The sequence below is a fragment of the Mchenga conophoros genome, linkage group LG4, assembly GCF_057382185.1.
Source record: "Mchenga conophoros isolate Kocher_MC1m ecotype Shallow Benthic linkage group LG4, M_conophoros_male_GT1.1, whole genome shotgun sequence".
In the NCBI taxonomy this organism is placed as follows: Eukaryota; Metazoa; Chordata; class Actinopteri; order Cichliformes; family Cichlidae; genus Mchenga; species Mchenga conophoros.
Genome location: NC_140529.1, coordinates 24030269 through 24052939, shown reverse-complemented (window position 1 = coordinate 24052939; position 22671 = coordinate 24030269). Strand labels below are relative to the sequence as shown.

Genomic DNA, 22671 nt, shown 5'->3' with positions numbered 1-22671 from the left:
TGAACATATTTTAGTAATTACTAAATCACTGATTTTTATTTTCCAGAATAATTAGTTAACACCTTTCAGCTTATCATTTATTTTGAAACTGGTTTTTTTTTGTTTTTTGGAGACCTGGAATATAATTGTGCAGGTCTCCAAAGCGGCTCAACTTCTCTTAATTGCCCCAAAGGCTATAAATAAAATATGCCTGACAGTCAACACAAAAGAACTTTTTTTTTTCATTTCTAAAAATAACATATTTAACACAAATCGAGTAATCCTATAAAAACACTTTTGTCTAAATAATGACCAATAATAAGAGAAAAAACACGATCTTTCATAATAAACTGCTCACTGGTTTTCATTTGAGAAATTTCAGTGTTTTAATAGTTATAACTGCACACAACATCTGCTAATTTTTCACATTTTAATTGGCCTAAAAGACCTTGTGAACTTATATCGATCCTGTCACGCTAATATCAATCCAATACCAGCATTGGTATTAATACTATATAACTGCTGTTGACTTAGACTCCCTTTTGTAAATGTTTAATATTTAGATGCAGAAAGGATTCATCTTTTTTTTCTCCTTTTTGATTTCATAGCCATTTACTGAATGGAAAGTACAAGTTATCTTAGAGTGTGCAGGGACAACATGCCCAGAGGGAAGTTTCTCATTTAAATATCACATATTCCACTAAATAATTACAACTTTCTGCTACTTTTTTGCACAAACTCCACCTCTTGTGTGCAACTATTCATCTTACAGACACAAGTCAGCCTGCACATTAATAGGCACCTTACAGAATACACGGGGGGCATAAAATAATGCATTTGTTAAATTACAGAAAAATGTTGAGCGCATGATGAGAGCTGGCAGATGTTAAACAACCTCAGTCATCTCAGGAAGTAGAGATGGCTTAGGCCTTTACTGTAGAGGGCTTCTATGTTTTAAATGAAACCCAGTTTATTGCCAGTATGGTATTAGCTCTTTTACTGACGATCTACAAGACAACCCTCAAACGTCAACTTATGTTTGTGCGCTTTTGGGTCCCCCCACTGGCTGATGAATGAAACAAAACCTCTTGGTGCTAAAGTGCTCATTACCTAAAATAACAGCTTTTTGCTGCCAGTGTTGGCACATAGTGCTAACGTCATCCAAAACCAAGCACTCTTCAAGATGATGGTGTGGAATCATCAATCTCATGCAGAAGACCGCACTTGTGCACGGCACACATGCCAGAAACTTGTCATTCAAAAATGCAAAATCAAGCAACAACCCAAGTGTTTTACTGTAATTGTTTTAATTTACACTGATGTACAGTTACACTGATGAATCCACCCTCTCCCCCACAACAGACATTACAATTCTGCATCTCTCTGTTGGTGCTCACACATATTGCAGGACAAACTACAAATGACAGGTGACATCCAATGAACTGCTGCAGGAGGCAACATCCAGGCACAGCATGCCCAAGCAGAAAGAAAAATCAACTGTTCTTATTATTCTTATGTGCATTTTCATACTTCATCCACAAATGGTGTATTAATGAGGTGTCCACTAGCTGACATGGTCTTCTTGCCATCCACAAATTTCTTTGCAGCCTGTAAAGAAAACAGAGCAAATTCACTGACGGGCAATATTTCCAAATATATCCCAGTATTTATAGTCCACCGAAACCCTGCCACAGCTCCGACACTACACAGAACCCCACGCAGCGACTAAACACAAATGCAAGTTTAAACATATGAATAAATAGCCTGCACGCATAATTTAATAACTTTTGTTTTTGTTAGTATAGTCTTCAGGGATATATTTTCAAACTGAGGCTGCCACCAGTGCTCAGAGGAACTACAGTGTTTCTATTTGAAATGAGGTTCAAATGTGAAACTAAAACAATATTTACTCTGTAATGATCTGTATAATCCCAAAAGCCCTTCAGTAAAACGCACTGTCAACATGATCTATTGCATCGCTTCTTAATGAACTGTTGTTTTATTTGGACATGAACAAACTAGTGAGCCTTTACTGGATGATTTATGACTCCAACCCACGCTCTACTACAGATGGGGTACATAAAGGTAAGACTGCTGCCACTGCAACCCAGTAATGTAACAATGACACGACATCAGATATAAAATCCATCAAATGGGTTTAAATTTGACATGCATTGAATCTAAAAACCACATGTATATAAGTGTGGTTGGAAATTTACAGGGACATGGATGTCATGGTCATTTTTAATGACTTTTTAAAACTTTTTCAGGGTTGAATGATTGTACAGTATACTTTAATGACTATTTCAAGTTATTCTGGATTTTCTCTAATCCACACAGGGTCAAAAGTATGCATATAACCTCAAATACTTACTTAAAAATAACTTTTAATAAGTGGTGCTGAAGGTTCTACAATGCCTTTTCATTTGATAACGCCTATTAACTTCTCGTTAGTGAACTAATGAGAGAGACTGACTACAGCTGGTAGTTTCTCTTTGCCAACATAGAAAGGATTTGTTTAACAGCACTCACTGGACTGACCACTACTCAGAATAATGGAAAAGTCTAAGGAACCAAGGAAGAGTGGTCCCCACAGAATCATACCAGAAGCTTGTTAATGATGAAAAGCAACTTGTTGAGGTGCAACTTGCTAAGGGACATTTACCAAATATTAATAGGGGTGTATGCAAGTATTTGTATATATAAAGCAGGGCTCTAGACTAACTTTTTGCCATGGGCGCACCGGTGCGCCCATGGCAAAAAGTTAGTGCCATGGGCCATAATTTTCTAAATTATTAACTAACAATCTTGTGCTTAAAGTGCTTTGTCAATATTGTAGAAAATGTTAAACTTAATCATCATCTCGGCCTCCTCTGACGACCTGTTTGCTGTTGCATGCTGCTGACAGGCAGTGGGGAGAGGGGACACTTGGGCAGTGCATTTATTGCAGCATATAATGTGTTTTCTGGATACACTGTGCTTTTTCAGCATTCAAAGATTGATGGCACCGTGTCAGAGCACTGGCTATGAATTTCAGACGGATCAGGCCTTAACTTAACAAAAAAGTTATCAATCGTTCTTTTCATTTTTTCTTATTACCCACAGCTACATCCACTTCTGTCGGGCCAAGGCTGCTCACTAGGGCTGGGTATCATCACTGATTTCTAAAATCCATTCGATTCCGGTTCTCAAAGTCCTGATTCGATTCAATTTAGCCTCAGACAGTCAGAAATATTATAACTCTGATCATTTATCAGTACTGATACACATGAGACTTCATCAGAATTGTGAACATCACAGCAGATGCCTTTGTGTGAAAGTAACTGAGAATAAAACACAGAAAAACATGAAGGAGATTTTTCTGGTCTGGCTTTTTATAGCAGATAACCTTAAAAATATTCTGCAATATTCTGCAATTTTGCATAATTTTAAAAAGTTGAAATTTCTTCAGTATTGAACAGCAGAAATTAGGCTTTCTTGTCCGAGGTCATTTAAGTGAAAGAAAAGAAAAAGAAAAGAAAAAGACAGTGGCCGACAGCGCTGTAAACAACGGTGGACTGGTGGTTAATAAGCGAATGAATAATGCAGAAAACAGAGATTTGAGACAGGAAACTGTTCTTGAAGTACACAGAGAGAGAGAGCTGTGCATGAAGTGTGATTTTTATTGTGGTGGAAGCAAAACAGCAAAAGTCAGAGGGAATTCATGACGACATTTATCAAATGTGAAGCGTAGTTTGCTGCTTCTTTTGCAGCTGGCTCGGTGAATTTTGGTTGGAGAGACACAAAACCTGTAGCTCAGAATCAGCGCAAAAAGACGTAAACACAAAGCGGACCGACGCATCAGAATCGCTAAGCTCTGACAGCGTGTCCGTCTACGGGCCGTCGGGCGAGAAAGCCGAGAAAGACAAAGCTGATTCTGATGCGTCGAGTCCGTTCTGTGTTTACGTCTTTGTGTGGAGTGCGTGTACCTGCTCTCATTTGCTGTTTGGTGGTTGTTGAAATAGTTGTTGAAATAGTTTTATGAGCTTTAATCTGAGAATCTGCCGTTTCTGGCAAAACACAGTTATATTTTAAAGTCAATTCAGGATTTAATGAATCGATATCGCTTTATTCAAGCTACTCACCTCCCTCTATCCACCTGCACTTTCAACTGGACCACGGCCAATCAGAGAGGTCCCGCTCCTGACTATCTCTGATTGGTTTAGTCCACGATAGGGGCATAATGTGTGTCTGTTGTTCACCACACGGAGAGTTGCAGAGATTTTTTTTTTTGTTGTTGTTACCTGAACAGTTGTTTATTTTTTTAGTCGCACCACTGAAAAATTTGGTCGCACTCTAGAGCCCTGTATAAGTATTTTTAAAGTCTTTAGGATGATATATACAGTGGGGCAAAAAAGTATTTAGTCAGCCACCGATTGTGCAAGTTCCCCCACCTAAAATGATGACAGAGGTCAGTAATTTGCACCAGAGGTACACTTCAACTGTGAGAGACAGAATGTGAAAAAAAAATCCATGAATCCACATGGTAGGATTTGTAAAGAATTTATTCGTAAATCAGGGTGGAAAATAAGTATTTGGTCAATAACAAAAATACAACTCAATACTTTGTAACATAACCTTTGTTGGCAATAACAGAGGTCAAACGTTTACTATAGGTCTTTACCAGGTTTGCACACACAGTAGCTGGTATTTTGGCCCATTCCTCCATGCAGATCTTCTCGAGAGCAGTGATGTTTTGGGGCTGTCGCCAAGCAACACGGACTTTCAACTCCCGCCACAGATTTTCTATGGGGTTGAGGTCTGGAGACTGGCTAGGCCACTCCAGGACTTTCAAATGCTTCTTACGGAGCCACTCCTTTGTTGCCCGGGCGGTGTGTTTTGGATCATTGTCATGTTGGAAGACCCAGCCTCGTTTCATCTTCAAAGTTCTCACTGATGGAAGGAGGTTTTGGCTCAAAATCTCACGATACATGGCCCCATTCATTCTGTCCTTAACACGGATCAGTCGTCCTGTCCCCTTGGCAGAAAAACAGCCCCATAGCATGATGTTTCCACCCCCATGCTTCACAGTAGGTATGGTGTTCTTGGGATGCAACTCCGTATTCTTCTTCCTCCAAACACGACGAGTTGAGTTTATACCAAAAAGTTCTACTTTGGTTTCATCTGACCACATGACATTCTCCCAATCCTCTGCTGTATCATCCATGTGCTCTCTGGCAAACTTCAGACGGGCCTGGACATGCACTGGCTTCAGCAGCGGAACACGTCTGGCACTGCGGGATTTGATTCCCTGCCGTTGTAGTGTGTTACTGATGGTGACCTTTGTTACTTTGGTCCCAGCTCTCTGCAGGTCATTCACCAGGTCCCCCCGTGTGGTTCTGGGATCTTTGCTCACCGTTCTCATGATCATTTTGACCCCACGGGATGAGATCTTGCGTGGAGCCCCAGATCGTGGGAGATTATCAGTGGTCTTGTATGTCTTCCATTTTCTGATGATTGCTCCCACAGTTGATTTTTTCACACCAAGCTGCTTGCCTATTGTAGATTCACTCTTCCCAGTCTGGTGCAGGTCTACAATACTTTTCCTGGTGTCCTTCGAAAGCTCTTTGGTCTTGGCCATGGCGGAGTTTGGAGTCTGACTGTTTGAGGCTGTGGACAGGTGTCTTTTATACAGATGATGAGTTCAAACAGGTGCCATTCATACAGGTAACGAGTGGGGGACAGAAAAGCTTCTTACAGAAGACGTTACAGCTCTGTGAGAGCCAGAGATCTTCCTTGTTTGAGGTGACCAAATACTTATTTTCCACCCTGATTTACGAATAAATTCTTTACAAATCCTACCATGTGGATTCATGGATTTTTTTTTTCACATTCTGTCTCTCACAGTTGAAGTGTACCTCTGGTGCAAATTACTGACCTCTGTCATCATTTTAAGTGGGGGAACTTGCACAATCGGTGGCTGACCAAATACTTTTTTGCCCCACTGTAGATTCAATGTATGTAAAGATGTATGCTTTACAAACATTCCACCCAGTTCAAAGAAATCATTAAAATCCCCAAATTACATGACATTCATTCCCTTAATGAGTTGATGTAAACGTCTGACCACAACTGTACTCTAGACTGCAATAATCACTTCTAACAGCTAGCTTGTTCTTCTGCAGCTGTTTGTTAAGTCATGCTATTAAAATCTCACTGAAAGCACACACCTTAACCACATCATTCTGGGTGATGGCATCTATAGCCTTGAGGACAGCGTCAGGGGCCTGGTACACTCCAGCGGTGAGAGCCTGAGCACCAATCTCCTCAAGCAGCCCCTCTGAGCTCTCCATCGACATCAAGTACTCCGCTTTCAGCTGGTTCCTGCACAGAGGTGTCAAACACAGACAGGAGTGAGCAACAGACCAGTTAGAACTCCACCTGCGTCATCTTTGTATGAACTTACTTTGCTCTGGTGATGTCAGCCTCAGACACGCCTCCCTCGGCCACACCCCTCACCTGTGCAATGGCGGCTTTGATCACCTGCACAGAGAGAATAATTCTGGCATTTCGGCAAATTTTTTAAATCAAGTTAGACACAGAAAACTTGGCAACTACCTCTCCTGCAGAGGCAGCTTGTGCAATGGTATAGACCCCAAACAGGCCGGAGTCGGAGTACGAGACGTTGAAGGCAGTGGCCTGAAAGACAACCAGAGGTTATCTGATGTAGAGTGAGAAACTGTGCATTTATAACAAGAACAGCCAAGCATCCTAAAAAATAAAACTATTCTAAATACTCCAATTGAGGCAAATCATTCTTTCAGCAGATTTCTGGAGAAGTTTCCCCAAGAGACTTCATCAAAGGAAAAGACTACTGAAGCCTTTTCTTTGTCTGTCAGTTCCAGACTGACGGAAAGCATCGTGCGCCAGTTTTTGGCTTTTTTGACAGATTTCTGCGTTAAATCGGGGGAACACATCTCAGAAAGACTCATTAAAAATGGACTTGAACTGTTACGGCTACAAAAACCAGTGTCGCTGTCCTGTTTCAACTCACATCAAAGGGCTGTGTGGTAGCTTTGGCGATCCCCTGGCTCAGTTTGCTGGTGATGCTGGAGCCCCTCTTTACATGCGGACCAGCTCCCAGGATCCTTTGCAGCACACTGAAAGCATTAGCCTCGGCACTACCTGTCACAGCACCTTCACTGGCAATCAGAGCGTGGACAAGCTCATCCTTGTTCTGCACTCGCAGCTCACCTAACACACAATATTTCCTCATGAGAACAAGGCAGCGGCGGATTGCAGAAATAATTTAAAGTTGCTATTTTAAAACACAAGCTCCTACCTCCACGGTACACAGATTTAGCCACAGGGGCCCCAACCCCACTGCGGGCACTCAAGAGCCCCTCACCCACTTGCCTCAGGACCGAGTGGTTTACACCTGAATGGGTAAATGAGATTAACATCCATAAATGAGTGAAGTGGAACAGAGTTCTGACATGTCAGCAGTGACTCACTATCTCATTGAGATTTAAGACAAGCGTAAGCTCACACGTAAGCAAGACTGCTTAGGCTGGAGATTGCTAACTACCCATTAGGAAAGCCAAATGAAGAAGGGGGGGCAGCTGTGATGAAGCAATCAAGGCTGGACAACACTCACCTAGTCCTACTAGAGCCATTCTGCCAGTGGTGAAATGGTCCTCAACAAATGACTTAAGCTACAGGGAAGGATAAGGAGGAGGACAGGTGTTTAAGTGCATCACAAAAAGTACTATTTTGCTAATTGAATAGACCCTTTAAGACCCTTAAGAAAAAAAAAAAAAAAGATGTAACGCATATCCTTACCTGTTGAGAGGAGACATGGCCGACCATGTAGTCAGGGCAGTACAGAGAGTTGGACAGGGTGTTTTTGTATGCTGCTTCATGCAACTTCTCAATTACACCTGCAGGAGAAAATTGAACAGGACACAATGAAAACTTTAAATATGGATAATCAAAAACTGCTGCATCTAAAAAACAAACAAACAAAAACAGCAACAATGCACAGGACTTTTTTCAGAAATCAAGTTAATTAAACAACTTTTGCACAAGTATTAACGTATGTCAGAAACCATGCAGAATATAATATATCTACAGTAATATGAGAGGGACTGGAATGCTTACTGCTCAATGAGGCTACAGATCTGACTGAAATGGCACAAAAAAACCAAAAAATGCCTCAATCCCAACAGCTCACGTTAAGCATTTCTGAAGTGGCCACAAAACTCAGAGCAAAAACATTATATAGCCTTGAGGTCTACCGCAGCTTAGCGAGAAGATTTTTGATGTTTTACATAATTATAGCCAAATAAAATCATCAAGGATCTTCTTTAGAAATTAAAAATCACTTTCACATCTGATAAAACTATTTCCTCAGTAAAAATACAGGCAATCAGGAGATGAACTGTTGCTTCTGTTACACACCTATCTGAGGACACTGCTGAGCCAGAGCCTTGTCAACCTTCACTCTGGGCGTCAGTTCGTCCACCTCCCATGGCCGAAACTCCTGAGCTGTAGTCACATTGACCAGAAACTCCATTAATGAATCTCTGGACACAAATAGGACAGCGAAGTGTCAACACAGCCTGACGAGTTTTAATGAAAATAGAGAAGAGAAAAAAATAACTTGACGTTAATATGGGAGCACTTACATGTCATCTCTCAAACAGTCGGCAGTGTAGACCATTGTCTCTCTTGATGATGTCGCGCTGCATGGATAGAGATGACAACACAGCTGATTCAGTGTGATCCGCTGCATAATTTTGAGCAACAAAAGCAGCGACGGTCAGTGTGTGCATGAAGTGTGCTCACTGACCTCAGGCTGCCCCCGATTGCTTCCACACTGCGACAGATCTTGAAGGCAGACGCTCCCTTTGTAGTCTACAAAAATAAAAATAAGATAAGTAAGCAGCGTAGGCTGTCAGGCTAGAGGTGCTGATAAAAACAAGTGCAGTCATGTCCTTCTTATTGTGGTAAGAATAACCTCAGGAATAATTAAGTTAGCTATCACACGCTTACAAGCTCATTCACAGTTTACCAGGTTCGCTGCCAGTCGTAACACATGGGAGACACCCTGGTTCTCCACAGTCTCATAGCGACTCCCAGCTTTCACAAACACACCAACACTTGACACGGGGGAGTAGTTTTCCAGCGAAGCTATCACCAGGCCGTTTGGGAGCTTGGACACCTGAAGGAGGAAAGAAAAAATGTTACACAAAACACACAACTTTCACACAGAAACAAAACTAGTGGTACACTGCAACTTAAGACGACACCAGCAATTAGAAAAATACTGCAAAAGCTCACAAAACACAGCAGAAGTGTTTTTTCGGAAGAAAATATCATGACAACCAGCTGTGAGTTAGATTTCCATTGTGTTTTGTTCGATTCGAGAGCAGCACCTACCTGGACATCCTGGGGAGGAAGAGGTGCGCCTTTGGACGGTTTCAGACCTGAGAGGGGTTCAGCCAGACTACCGCTCCTCCTGGCAGCTGCGTAGCAACGTTTCTGCAGGAAGGTGACACCGTAATTAAAGACAATGATTCATTAGCAGCTAAAATAAGAACAGGAAGTTATTACTGAATTATAGCCACAATCCCGTATATATCGTGCTGCTTTAAACTGTGTGTAAACACTAAATTGGCAGAATCTTAATCCAACAAAGAGTAACATGACCTCTAATGTTACATAATAGCTACTAACACATACAAGTAACACGCAGATTACACAAATATCACCAGCTAGGGAAGTCACCGCCTTTCTATGTCACATGGAGCTGCTTTAGGAAGGTCTTGAGACAACAACCTAATATAATCTAATACTGCAATCATCTAATATTATTTTTACTTTTAATTGGGTTTGCATAACTGATAATAGTAATTTTTCTTGCAGAAATGCCCAAAAGTATGATCTAGGCCCCCTAAAACCAGGCCGTCTTAATAGGACCACAAAATCAAAACAGCACCTGTGTGTGCAGGCTGAGAGCAGCTTGACCTGACGTGACCTGTGCACATTTATGTCCCGGCAGCAAAGTCTGGGACTAATGTGGGAATGCACTAGCATCATAATTGGATAACACCGAATTTATGACCAAATAGGGGGCCTGGTTCGGTCAAAACGGACGCTGGTGGACTGGAATTCAGGGATGACCTTCAGGTTACACCCAGCTTACCACAGCAATGCAAAAGGCGACATAAAACAGCTAAGTCGAGCCCACACGCTTTTCAAATTGTATTTATATTTTTTACTGCACACTTGATGTTTATTTTATTGTTTTCAGTACGTGTGAATGATGAAATTAGAACGTTGCCCCTAACTCGAGACAGAAACCGTTTTACGGTAGGTAAACTTGGAGAGCTAACCGGCTAGCAGGCTAACTGCTACAGCGAATGGTCGGTTTTTTTAGACCGGGACGAGCAGGGAGCAGATCCGGCGGATGACACCACTCAGACCGCACCAACACAACACAGGACTCACGGAGATAGTGTTCAGAGACTGTATTCCTCTCATGACTCCTCACTCTCTCCTTCAGCCGGTACAGAAAGACAGATATGACGGCAGACTGACGTCTTACCCACAACTCACTGCGCCGTGTAGTCGCTAAACCTTTCAAAATAAAAGTATCACAGCGTGTTTCAAGTTTCCTTGAGCTAGTGAAAACTGTTCGGCTTGTGGCTCATTAACAACATCAGCAAATAATAATAAACATCATTCCTCCCCTTTCTCCTCCTGCTTGGCAGCTCGTTCTTCAACATCCTTTGTCCAGTATATCCACTCACCCCCCTCTGGACGATTTATTTCCAAAGTGCTCAACCTGAGCTGTCCCTCAGATGTACTGACTTCTAAACCTGTTAATTACAGTCACTCACCTTCTATCTTTTTGTGACATAATAGCAGGTCTCACTACCATCCTGTAAACCTTTCATTTCAGGTTTGCTGCTATCCTTCTGTCCCACTCCATCCTGCCTACATCTCTCTTTTTTTTTTTTTTGCATTGTCCATCACTCTGGATAGTGGACCCACACATTTCAACTTCATTTGCCTCTTTAAAATGTTTTTCAGATGCAGACAGCCTCCAGGCATTTTAATGAGATAAATTTAGCTAATGAAGCATCGGTTTCACCACGCACAATAAAATTTGTTGGTCTTTTATGTAAACATGAGAAACATGAGAAATGCTGGAAAAACTTCTCAACCCCAGGAAATCAGGGAAAGCCTGTAACTTGGAAAAGCATAGATACAATTTGACATGGCACTAAAGTTATTGTACCAGAAAGGTGGTGTGGATGTCACAAAGTCAACTACACAAAGTCTACTACAGAAAACTAAAACTAAGCTAAAAACTAAACTTCGATTTAAAACAAAAACAAGAAGAAGAAAAAAGAACACTAGACAATTTAAAAAACTATTAAACTAACTGAAATGATTTTGTGAACTTGGCCACCTAAGAAAATGTATTTAAAATGCAGAGGAAAAATACTTAGTCTTTGCCAGCTTGATGCATTTTTACTGTAATGCTGCTTTTCCTAAATCTTGCCTTTGATATCAGCCCTCCAAACAATGTTAATTAAAAACTTTTATTCTAAATTTCTTCGCATTATCCCCCAGATTTTATGAGGTATCTGGATTTTTATTGTTTTGTTGTTTTTATCATCTCGTGCTAAAAGGTCACGCGCTTCTTGTCCTTCACCCATTTCCTTCTTTTTCTTGCGGTCGGTGTTTCTCCGCTTCACCTGGAGGTGAACGTGTTTCCTTAAATAAATGTGGGTGTGGCTGTGTGGAGATCGCACGTAGGCAGCACGAGCCCGTCTTTAAATGTTCGTGGAAACTTTTTTCGCCTTGCGCAAAAAAAACAAGCAAAATGTGCGCAAAATTAATTATATGATTATAAAACGTGCACACCGCCGTGCGTATGTTAGGAAGGCAGACTGATTTTGAACCAAGAATGTTCAGTCTGCATGCAGCCACGCCCCCATTTCTCTAAAGAAGGAAACACGTTTGTGTCCAGGTGAAGCGGAGCAAGCGGTGACAAGAAGCGTGAACCAGAAAAGAAAGAAGAAAACCAAAAAGAAATTTGACTGGAAAAAATCAATTCTAGAGACAAGAAACACATCAAGAGCCCCAAAGTCTTCTGTGCAACTGAAAGATTTCAAGATTGTAATATTAAACAAACAAATCTTAATTTTAAAAACAAAACAGCATTAAACATGCTGACTGTACCTACTGCTGTTATGAGATTGTCATCCATCCCTTATTTATTCCAACATCTTCACACTGAGCCATAAATATGAAATACATGTTATTGTCTGCATCATGCTGACAGTATCATCTGCTTTCTACATGTACTTAATAAAGCTGATTCTGATCTTGGGTATTTGATACTCTTTAAAAATGTCAATGTAGCAGGAGTGCATTCATCAATACTTTCGATTGTTTTCAGGCTTCATTTGTAAAAAGAAAAAACAAAAACAAAACTGACCCACCCACATTCACAGTAAAGAAGTAAACATCTTTATTACAAGTCATTTTCACTTTAATTCACCAGTATGCATGACGCACATTACAAAAATATACTCAACATATAACAGGTAGTCAAGACAATCACTAAGAAGTTCAATGTGTAATTACAAAAAACACTCACATGTACACCTTTGCCCCGCCCACACAGGTAACCTTCAAAAACATTCATAACTGACTCTTTGGCCCACAGAGCTTTTTAAGAGGACCATTCTAATCTTATCAACCTCCAATAAATACAGTCACATAATACAAAAATAACCCCATCGGCTGGGAAAACATCCAGATTGTGGCGCTCGGACAATAAAACAACAACTAAAGAATGTTCACATCATACAGAGCGAGTTTAGACTGCGGACATCAGATCATTTATGTTAAATCACTGCACCTCTGCTGCCAAGCCACAAAAGAAAGGACCCCAAAGTGATTAAGACTTATTCCACAGGCTGTCACCAAACAGGTCCCAGAAACAGCTCAAGCAGCTCAGTGCCAGTTCCAGGCATCACTCCCCAGCACGCCAGTCTTCGCAGCTCTGAGTCTTGTAGCGCATAATCTCCAAGGAGAGTGCAATTTAAAAAAATAAAAACAAACAAAACCACAGGAGATTTCCCATTTGTTGTCCTCAATTTTCACTGGGCGTCCCGGGACTGCTGCTCACTTGGATGTCCTTTCTAAGCCGGAGAGAGACGCAGCTGAGCCAGCTGCGGCTGGTAGGCATCTCCCCAACAATCTCCCACGTGTCCGTCTCGTCACAATACCTCTCGATAGTGTCGTGATATCTGCATGCAGAGCGGGATCAGCTTTAGACAACCTCATTCACCTCTCCTGTGTTTAATCCACAGGAATTTAACCCTCATTTTCTTAATATTTCAAATAAATGTGAGCTCTGCAATCGCCTGGAAAACACGAAATTTACAGGCAACGTCTTTTCTAGAAAGCTCCTCACCTGTCCCAGCCCTCTTCTCCTCCCAAGACGTAGATTTTGCCATCCACGACAGCAGCGCCGGGCCGATAGCGTCGTTCCTTCATGGGGGCACACATCGTCCACTGGTTGGTCTTTGGATTGTAACACTCCACTTTATCTGTGTTCTCTGTCGAGGCATGCCATCCGCCTACAAAAAAAGGATTTAACAGACATGACTGCAATTTTAGGAACCAGAACAAAGCACAGTTAATGGGCTGGATGATAAGTTTGTTACCTATGACGTAAATCTTTCCTTTAAGAGTACAAGCAGCTGATCCAGAGCGGGCAATCTGCATGGGGGCGACCTCTGTCCATACTGCCGTTTTAGGGTTGTACACCTGTGCCAGATCTGTGCCGTCACCATCCTCTAGGACCGCACCACCTGCCGTGACACATCCCGAGTGAATAAATACACCACATAGAATCAAAATGAACAACAAAAAAAAAAAAAAAAAAAAAAAAAAACCCTGCACGTGTAAAAACCTGCGTTTTCTACCAGTAACATAGAGCAGGCCGTCCAGAGCCACCACTGCTGGACTTGTGACGGCCATCTTCACAGACTCTGTAAACTGCCAGGAGTTGGTGTGGGGGTTGTAGCACTCCACCGAGTCCAGACGTGAGCGTCCCTCCCACCCTCCCACTGCGTACACAAAGCCATCAAGCATCACCAGGCCTGTGGGGAGAAGGCACAGCGGATAAATAAACATTGTTGCAATTAAAAACAGTCCTTCAGTTTACAGTTGGACATCTCATGCCCCGGTCTAATTTTCATGTTTTCTGTCCTATTCATTAACCATTACAACGACAGATGCTCATTAATGTAGGTCAACATTTGAGTTAATAAAGTCAGTATATGTAGAAGACATCACTATTAGCAATATTAAAGTACATTTAATGCTCAGTTTTACACTTATTTTCCACTTATGGAGGCGCATAGATCATAAGGGCACAGCTATGGCCACCTCAATCCTTCTGTTTGGGAGGGGCAGCCAATCAGATAAAAGCTGGGTTAGAGGGAGAGGAAAGGAGGTAAGACAGCTCATTAAGGGTCAGTTTGAGATAAAGATTTTGAACTGTGCATCATGTATGGTAGTGGTGCCAAACATGAGGTCCAAAGGACAGAAGTGGCCCAGCAAAGACTGCACTGGGGGCCACTGGAAGGCTTTGAAAAAAAGAAAAAAAAAAACAAAAAATGTGAATGAGTGTGTCGATTTTGAACTTATAGCTGTGTTGTCATAAGTTTTACAGCTTTTTCTATTGTTTAAGACGTCTACTATTGCCATTCATACTACACAAAGGCACTTATATAAAAGCACTTTCCTCCTCCTCAGCACCAAACAGCAAAAAAAACAATTAAATGGCAGAAAGGGACCCATTTTTCTATTATCTGCTATGGAAATGTCTGGATTCTCTTTTTTAATTTTTTAAAGTAGGATTATAACAATCAAAAGACTCCTTTTGGAGCTACTAGAATCAAACAAAGTTAGGATAGTTTATAGAGTTCTTGAGAAGCAAAATAGGGTAACGTGGCTGAAAGACAGAAGCTGTAATTACCAAGACTCCCTCACCTAACTCTGAGCGAGCTACATTCATGGGTGCCATTTCCATCCAGGAGTCAAAGCAGGGGTCGTAGCGCCACATCTCTCTGCTGGCTGAGCCATCGGGAAACTCTCCACCTGCCAAATACAGGGTCGAATCTACAGGCGGGGACAAGGAAGAAAGGTGATTGGATAAGCAGAAGTATACATTTTCAGCACTTAAGTTTATCTGTGCATTTCAGAGTGTCTTAACCCATCAGGCTGAGTTTTACTGACCCTCACCTGAGACCACCAGCCCGTGTTTGCTCACGGCGAAGGGCAGGCATGCCAGGTTCTTCCACTGGCTCGTCACAGGATCCAAGCTCTCGACGCTGCGCAGCACCACCTTGTCGTCCTCCCCGCCAACTGTGACTATCACTTCAGCGGTTCCTGTTTCCGTGGCAACAGGAGTAGAGGAAGAGAGGAGTGAGCCACATATGTTAATGTAAAAGAAAAAAAGCAGCCTGTATGGTACAACATAAGAGTGCGTGGAGCTGCCAGCCATTTAATATTCAACTTCCACTATTCTCTTGATTTGCATCTGGATTAGGCTAAAACTGTTTGGTCCACAGTTTGATAACACAAACCGGGAAAACCAGCAAACATCTAAAAATCTGGAATCCAAAATCTTTCTTCTAATAGAAGAAGATAGACCCAAATAATCGTCTCTCCATTGAATAGCCGAGCATTCTTAAACCCTTGCGGAGTATGAGGACGGGGAGACAGATACACACTAACAAATCACCAGGCTGACAGAAAATAGTGCAAAGCTAAAAATTAGCTCTTTGATTCAGACGTGAGTGTTTTTTTATTTTTACCAGTGGACCTGCGAGGCCTCGCTCTCAGGCAGTAGAGCTCTCCACGCCGGTCCTTAAGCAGCAGATAGTCCTTGGCCTCAGAGATGAGCCTCTGGCAGACCTGGCTCTCCTTCACCACGTCCAGAGACTCAATCACATCATGGAGGTAATAGGGGCTGATGAGAGGCAGGCGGATGTGCTCCAGGACCTTTGAGGAACAAAAATGGAAGGGGATCTGATGGGTGGTACTCATGAGCAGCTGCTGTGGTCATGGATTTTCATTCATGGAGTATGGCGCCCCTGATAACAGGATAGCACCAAACAACAAAAATGTATGAACCCCCCCTTTTATTTTTAAAGATAAGCCTGAAATTACCTGCTAATAACTCTCCTCTCACCTTTTCAAAGCTCTGTTTGCGAGAGGAACATTTATTCAACCACAGCATGGCGGCCTCAAACACGGTCTCCTCTTTGGGCACGTTGAGGAGATCGCTGGCAAGGATTTCCGTCAGCTTGTCCACACACAGAGACAGAAACTCCTCCTGGAGGAAGACAGGAAGCGCCGAGAGTTTGATTATTTATGTGAGGGCACAGCTTTGCATTAACAGTAGGTGATACAAGATTACCTCCTTCACGACTCCCTACTCTGGGTTTCCATCACACCCTCACCTGCTGACAGACCGTGCTGAAGTGCTCAAGGATGTAGTCCATGCTGCGTTTCTCCAGCACCTTACAGGAATGCGCCTCAGCAAAGCAGTGAATACCCACACAGTTCATCTCGTCCATCTGACGCTCCATGAAGCGACAGCAGGCCTCTCGGACCGCCATCACATCCAGCAGGTTGGCTGCTGCCAGCAGCGCCTGGATACAGATCACTTTCTAAGCACGCACGCGCTTCACGAATGACGGCAATGAAGAGGCATGAGAAGATTCACTACCTGCACGTTGGCTTTGGAAATGTAGACCTCTGATGTGTAGGCGTAGCTCACCAGCATGCCAATCATCTGAGGCTCAACACCATTGATGGCAACACGCTCCTGCTTGGACTCTATGAGGTCAGCGGAAAACATCGCCTAAGGATGGAGAAGGAAAACACATGATTCTAAAGGTGGAGTCGTTTTCAGTATGGACATACATGTGAGGAAAAGTGCGTTTACCTGGAAGTAGGAGCTGAAAGATGCCAGCACTATGCGGTGGCAGGGGAACTCCTGTCCTCCGCAGCACAGAGTCACATCGCAGAAGGCGTTGTTGAGCCGCAGGCTGTTGAGGCCCTGCAGGACTGTGTTGGGGTGCCTGGTCTCCACAAACAGGTAGTCCTCGCTGTTCTGGGGAGCAGGGACAACGGCAGGAGTCGGGCTGGCTTCCTCCTGGACCTTAACGGTGGCGTTGATAGAGGAAGGCAGGAGCAAACCGGCGCTGACGGAGATTATTTCAGCCATGTCTGCCATTGCAACCCAAGCCTGGGAGGCAAAATATCACAGTTAGCACTCTTGAACGCAAACTAAGACAATCAGAAAACGGGTTGAGACATAGCTGGCAACGCAAATCAGCCTCGCAAAGCACTCATTTGAAAGTGAAATGCGTGTAAGTCGCAGAAGGCTGCAAAACAAGGCGGGGAGAGAGGACCCGAGATTGTCTCACTAATGAGGCTTAGCTGTGAGGCAGCGGCCAAAAGAAGCGGCTTTGTGCCGAGCCAGACTACTCAGACAGCTCAAGAACAGATATGCGATCCACACACAGGTGAGATTAATCACTCAGCAGCGGAGGGACCAAAACAACTCACCTGTTACACATAGTCGTGACTGCTGCGGAGGACTACTCGCTCTCCCACATACCAACCAAACCAGCTTCCGACAGTCCTGAGCAACATTAAACGCCTCTCGCTGCAAGCCACGCCCACACACACCCGGCAAACGTAAGAGTGTTCACCCCCATGTAGTTCCTGCTTTGTTTGTTCATCAAAGAGTGACACACAAATTTTTCCCTACTTTTTTGCAAAATCTGATCGTTTGCCAAAAAATATGATTTCCGGTATTTTCTAAAAAGTGTATGCAAACTGTTGCAAATGACTTATTGGCCTACAATCTGTGAAACATGTCAAAATCATCTCTCGTGAATAATGTCACGTCATTTTCGTGTGTGTGTGTGTGTGTGTCCCTTTTTTCACCTCCTCCTAAATATTTCATGTACTTTAATCGGTGCTCTTTGTATATACACTCACTGGTGAGCAGTGACAGACTGCTGCATCTTAGATGCAAGAAGGAGCGTTTCCAGTGGTCCTTCCTCCCTGCAGCTGTCAGACTGTGCAATCAAAACTGCTCTCAACAAACATAGATGTTTACATCAGCGCTGTAACTTGCACCAATCAACCGAACAAATACTACTTTTATAACTTGCACATTACTTTTTCTCAATTTATATATAATAACTTATTGTAAGTTACATGTCTACTTTTTAATGCACAGGTGCAATACACAATCTGTACTTTTCTAATTATTCTAAAGATTCTTAACTATTTAAACATCTTGCAGTATCCTGCTCTGTTTGCACGCTACAACCTGGGTTTGCCACTTATCTGTACTTTAATTTTAATAACTGTACAGTACCCTGATTTGGTAACTATTATCCATGATGTAAATATGTAAAAAAAAAAAATGTTTGTGTTTCTGTTCAATGTCCTGTGTCCTGTTCTGTTTGTTTTTTTGTTGTTGTTTTTTTGTTTTTGTGTATGTGTGTGTTGCTGTTACAACCAAATTTCCCCTTGTGGGACAATTAAAGGACTATTCTATTCTATTCTATTCTATTCTATTCTATTCTATTCAGGTCACTCCATTGTGTTTACTAGTTCACCAGTTTTAGCCTGCCTGCTTGTATTTGCTGTGAGTCATTTAGTGGCTCCTGTGCTTGTTTTCCTCTCTTTTTTGTTGTGTTCGTAGCAGCTGTTGTTCCTGTCAGGGAAATTTTAAAACCCATTGGGAAATATTAAACTGGAGAGACTATCATGTACGTTTTGTTTATTTAACAGGTGTGTTATCTGAGGTCGACATGATTACAATAAAACATTCAGCTGCACAAGCAAATCATCTGTGTGCCATATCACCTCATATGTGGAGAAAGTCAGCCAGCAGGTCAATACCAACACTTTATTATTTATTATTCTTTATTTTTCTTCCCATAATTATTCTTTTCTTCTCTTGTTTTAAAACCAGATGTATAAGATATTGTTGATATTGTTGGTTGATGCTGCCATGCCACTTTTAACTTGATATAACAGGTATACACGGAACATATTGTCATAATATAATCAATAAAGTTCAATCTGTAGAAATGTTGGAATTTTTCACTAGTTTGCTGAATCATGTTTGTTTTATACAGAAATTGAACTGACAAAAGGCTTATTTTAAATTTGGAGGATAAATAACTGTTTTTGTTTCAGATCACAAGGAGCTGTCCTTCATGACGCCTGCATTTTCCAGCGCCTTTCTTCTGCGAGCAACAGCTTCTAAGATCTTCTTCCTGGGTCCGAGCTGGATGCGGATCCCTTTGAGGTCTTCATCAGAGCAAAGCAAGAGTGCCTCCAAGTCAAGGTGCTCTCTGTTGAATGCGGGCGTAAAATCTGGCAAGGAGATAGAGGACAGGAACACATCCAAAGGAGAGGTTTCCTCATCTTCATCGTCATCCAGTCCCAGATCTTCCTGTTCCCACGGCAGTGCATTGTCGCCCGTCATCAAGCCAGAGGTGTCTTCGTCTGCCTCAAACGTCTCGCTTTGAACGAGGTAACCAAGGCTTTCATTGGCACTGCTGGGGATGTCGTCAGAGTCTAGCCCCATCTTCTTCCTGAACATCAGACCTCCAAGGCCGGGCCGATTGAAGATGGATTGTTTCACTTGGCCTCCATCGTCGTCGTCATCTCCGAAGCTGTCCATTTCTTCTAGCATGTTCTCTTCCTGCTCGTTGAAGACGTCCACAAAGTCTGGGTTCTCAGATCCGCTCTCTGGTTTGAGGAAGATAACGTTCCCACTTCCTTCTGACCTCTGCAGCGTGCCTTTGTCCTTCTTCCCAAACTTCTTCAGGAGTGTGCCTTTAATAGAGCCAACTTTATCGTCAGTGATGAGCTTGGAGAAGTGTTCGTTGACGCCCGTGATGGTGCCATCGTTTGACAGTGACGATGCTGTTCCTGCATCTGAAAGGGAGCCGGAGTTGCTCCCACGCTGCATTCTATCCATTTTGCTTTTGTGTTTTTTCTTCACCTTCTCACAGAGTTTCACGCGTTTCTCTGCCTCTTTTTCTGCCTCTTTCTTCAGATTGGCGACCTTTTTCGGATTTTGGTTGGTCTGCTTTGCAGCAGCAGCGTCGAGGAAGCGCACACACTCCATGTGGTCGCGTGAAGCGGCGACATCCATTGGCGTGTGGAATTCATTGTCCAGAGCAAAAAGGTTGGCGCCGAAGTTGACCAGGAAGCTGAGGATGTGCATGTGGCCGTTACCTGCTGCATGGTGCAGGGGTGTGTTTCCCCAGATGTCACTCCTGTTGGGATCTCCTCTGTACAACACGAACACACACAAAAGATTTTTTTATCATTAGTGATGATATTTTCATTATTTGGCTATTCTGTATTCCTGATTTATACCAAACTCCATGCACAGTAGTTTTTCATGAGTTTAGAGAAAATGATTAAATGATAAAAAAATGACATTTAAAAAAATGTCAGTCCAGGATCAGTCCAGGAAATTAAATTAAAACAGAGAATAGATCCACATCCAAATCTAGCATATGACAAATTAAAGATGGGTGAAGTTAACTAGTGAGCTATTAAGACTTAAAGTCCTTTTACTGCTGCCCCCTGTCAAGTTTTGATTGCTGTGTGACTGCTACACCTTGTCATAAATCCCAGTTCATGCTGCGTAATGACCAAAGAGGAAATGGTTTAGATAATCCTGGCCACGTAGCCAAGACACGCTTTATGCCCATTGAAATATAAATAAAATAAAACTAAACTTCTCTGAATCTCAAAAGTCTGTATGGTCTTGATTTTGTATGGTCTTGGTTGTAGTGAAAGAGGGACGGAGGTACATGTGGAGTAGTGGCGGTGGTGGTGGTGGCACGGCCTGGATGAACAGCTCTTTTGTTTTTGTGGGATGGATTGGGCTGGTTAAACTTTTGGCTCAGCTAATGGGAAATAAAGTCTTAGCTCATTAAAATGGAGTGAACAATAGCTGTGGAAAAAATCCAGATGAAGTGCCAAAAACAAATAAAGTACATATGAGAAAGCATAAAACACACTTTATTTCATGCTGGTCAACCTTTGCTCTGTGAGCACTGTTCCTGGTTCCGCTGTAGATCTTAATCTTATTTGGTTTTATAAAATATAATGTATTTAAATGAAAATATTTTATGTCTAACTTTATGTTTTCTTTAGAAATGACAGAAAAATTACACAGCCTGAAGAAAACACTTGACGAGAACTCATATGTTCAGGTCGTTTTTGTCTCAGTGTAAGATGTGAGATGAAGGACAGGCGATAGAAAACTTACTTTCTGCTGCATATGAGCTGAAGAGCACTGATATGTCCATGAAAAGCAGCCAGTATGGTGGGAGTCATGCCATCCTCATCTGGCGTGTTCAGGTCCTTCACCGTGGCCTCCTTCAAGAGTTCCACGTATCCATCAATCGCTGCTTTGTGGTACCTAGACATCTCTGGTAAGAAGGGAAAAGCTTGGAGAAAAATAAAAATCCAAGTTTCTCTGCGCCCCCCCGGCTAACGTCAGATGAGCAGAAGCGACTGCAGACCCAAGCAAACAAAGCGATGACTGGGCGTCAACGCACCAGCAGCTCGGGGCCATAAAACAAAAGCAAAGTTCGCTTCACTGCTGTGAGCTGCCCCATTTCCTCAACACTATAAAAAATCCCTTACTGCGATTTCACCCAGAAAACGTGTTCACACACAGCAGGAGTTTCTGCTGTAATCACTGTTTCTTCACAGGTTTGAAGGCAAAAGCAATCTTTATGAAAGAATAATATATTGTTGTGGATTAGAATGACCAGTAAAATGAAAATGGAACATTATCTGTTATTTCTAGTTTTCAGGTTTTAGCTCGTTAGAACTCTAAATTCTTCATCAACATTTGTAAACTGATGTTTTTATGATGCATTTTTATTCTGTAATTTGTAGAAAAGTATTTAAAAGAGTAAAAAGCGACATCAACTCCCTCTGTTACCTTGAATCAACTTAAAACTTGGAACATTCAACTTTTTAACTTAAAGCGTTTATACCTAAAAACTGTCTTAAGTATAATACATGATTAAAGCTTTTATTAACAAATTATTGCTCTATTCTATTTATATATCTATTTATCCATCTAATCTAATTAGATATTGTTAAAATCTTGACAGACATGCTTGATTGGGTCATTAATTACAGGAAAAGTAAAAATAACACACTATACTTAAAGTATCAACTGTACTAAAAAACAGGAAAAATAAAGTATTTTTTATTATTAATTATTGCAAACAGCTTGTGATTATTTAAATCATGTGTTAATCTATTTTCTTGATAAATTCATTTATTGTTTTGTTTGTAAACAGTTTTAGCAAGATGGATATATTTAATCAAGGTACACGTTCATTTTTTTAAACATGCAATTCAGTTGTTTTCTTTACTTTTTAAAAAACGGCTGATTAGTCACATGTTCTAATTTTGCTACTTGTTTAGGTTCAAAATAATATTGCAGGATAGTTTTCTTTTTACAAGATATTATATTCATCATGGGAGCTCGTCCTTAGAGCTTAGCGTTAAAAAGAGAAATTTCTCCATGAAATGAAT

The 22671-nt window shown here is 41.9% G+C and overlaps 3 protein-coding genes and 1 long non-coding RNA gene across 4 annotated transcripts; 1 reads left to right on the top strand and 3 right to left on the bottom strand.

Annotated features, from left to right (window-relative positions):
* Nucleotides 1-1269: 1269 nt before the first annotated feature.
* Nucleotides 1270-10611, bottom strand: uqcrc2a (ubiquinol-cytochrome c reductase core protein 2a). Its single transcript, XM_085271150.1, has 14 exons — nt 10471-10611; nt 9400-9501; nt 9032-9181; nt 8810-8874; nt 8646-8702; nt 8419-8543; nt 7801-7898; nt 7616-7673; nt 7301-7396; nt 7013-7212; nt 6577-6657; nt 6425-6501; nt 6189-6342; nt 1270-1587 (listed from the first exon to the last, which is right to left on the bottom strand). Exons 1-14 carry the CDS (start codon nt 10501-10503, stop codon nt 1504-1506), a joined length of 1380 nt encoding a protein of 459 aa, XP_085127276.1. The 5' UTR covers nt 10504-10611; the 3' UTR covers nt 1270-1503.
* A 1874-nt stretch (nt 10612-12485) lies between these two features.
* LOC146576113 (kelch-like protein 24) lies at nt 12486-17998 on the bottom strand. The gene is made up of 12 exons (XM_085271148.1): nt 17632-17998; nt 17006-17308; nt 16787-16921; nt 16518-16709; nt 16247-16390; nt 15870-16056; nt 15295-15441; nt 15043-15171; nt 13971-14147; nt 13710-13856; nt 13457-13622; nt 12486-13289 (listed from the first exon to the last, which is right to left on the bottom strand). The coding sequence occupies exons 2-12, from the start codon at nt 17294-17296 to the stop codon at nt 13133-13135; spliced, it is 1872 nt and encodes a 623-aa protein (XP_085127274.1). The 5' UTR covers nt 17297-17308; nt 17632-17998; the 3' UTR covers nt 12486-13132.
* On the top strand, nt 16634-20814 carry LOC146576112 (uncharacterized). The gene is made up of 3 exons (XR_014892217.1): nt 16634-17763; nt 18874-18976; nt 19285-20814. It is a non-coding gene; the product is annotated as an uncharacterized LOC146576112 (long non-coding RNA).
* On the bottom strand, nt 19066-21703 carry anks4b (ankyrin repeat and sterile alpha motif domain containing 4B). Its single transcript, XM_085271149.1, has 2 exons — nt 21383-21703; nt 19066-20390 (listed from the first exon to the last, which is right to left on the bottom strand). Exons 1-2 carry the CDS (start codon nt 21541-21543, stop codon nt 19286-19288), a joined length of 1266 nt encoding a protein of 421 aa, XP_085127275.1. The 5' UTR covers nt 21544-21703; the 3' UTR covers nt 19066-19285.
* Nucleotides 21704-22671: the final 968 nt, after the last annotated feature.

Excerpts from the sequence above, each read along its gene's own strand:
- LOC146576113 (XM_085271148.1), bottom strand. The coding sequence starts at position 17,296 with ATGGCAGACATGGCTGAAATAATCTCCGTCAGCGCCGGTTTGCTCCTG. Across the intron at positions 15,442-15,869 it reads GAGGCCTCGCAGGTCCACTG|GAACCGCTGAAGTGATAGTC; the intron begins GTAAAAATAAAA and ends CCACGGAAACAG. Across the intron at positions 13,857-13,970 it reads CGGCCTGCTCTATGTTACTG|GTGGTGCGGTCCTAGAGGAT; the intron begins GTAGAAAACGCA and ends GTGTCACGGCAG.
- anks4b (XM_085271149.1), bottom strand. The coding sequence starts at position 21,543 with ATGTCTAGGTACCACAAAGCAGCGATTGATGGATACGTGGAACTCTTG. Across the intron at positions 20,391-21,382 it reads CAGCTCATATGCAGCAGAAA|AGGAGATCCCAACAGGAGTG; the intron begins GTAAGTTTTCTA and ends CGTGTTGTACAG.
- uqcrc2a (XM_085271150.1), bottom strand. The coding sequence starts at position 10,503 with ATGAGAGGAATACAGTCTCTGAACACTATCTCC. Across the intron at positions 7,674-7,800 it reads GCCATGTCTCCTCTCAACAG|CTTAAGTCATTTGTTGAGGA; the intron begins GTAAGGATATGC and ends CCTTCCCTGTAG. Across the intron at positions 6,502-6,576 it reads AAGCTGCCTCTGCAGGAGAG|GTGATCAAAGCCGCCATTGC; the intron begins GTAGTTGCCAAG and ends CTCTCTGTGCAG.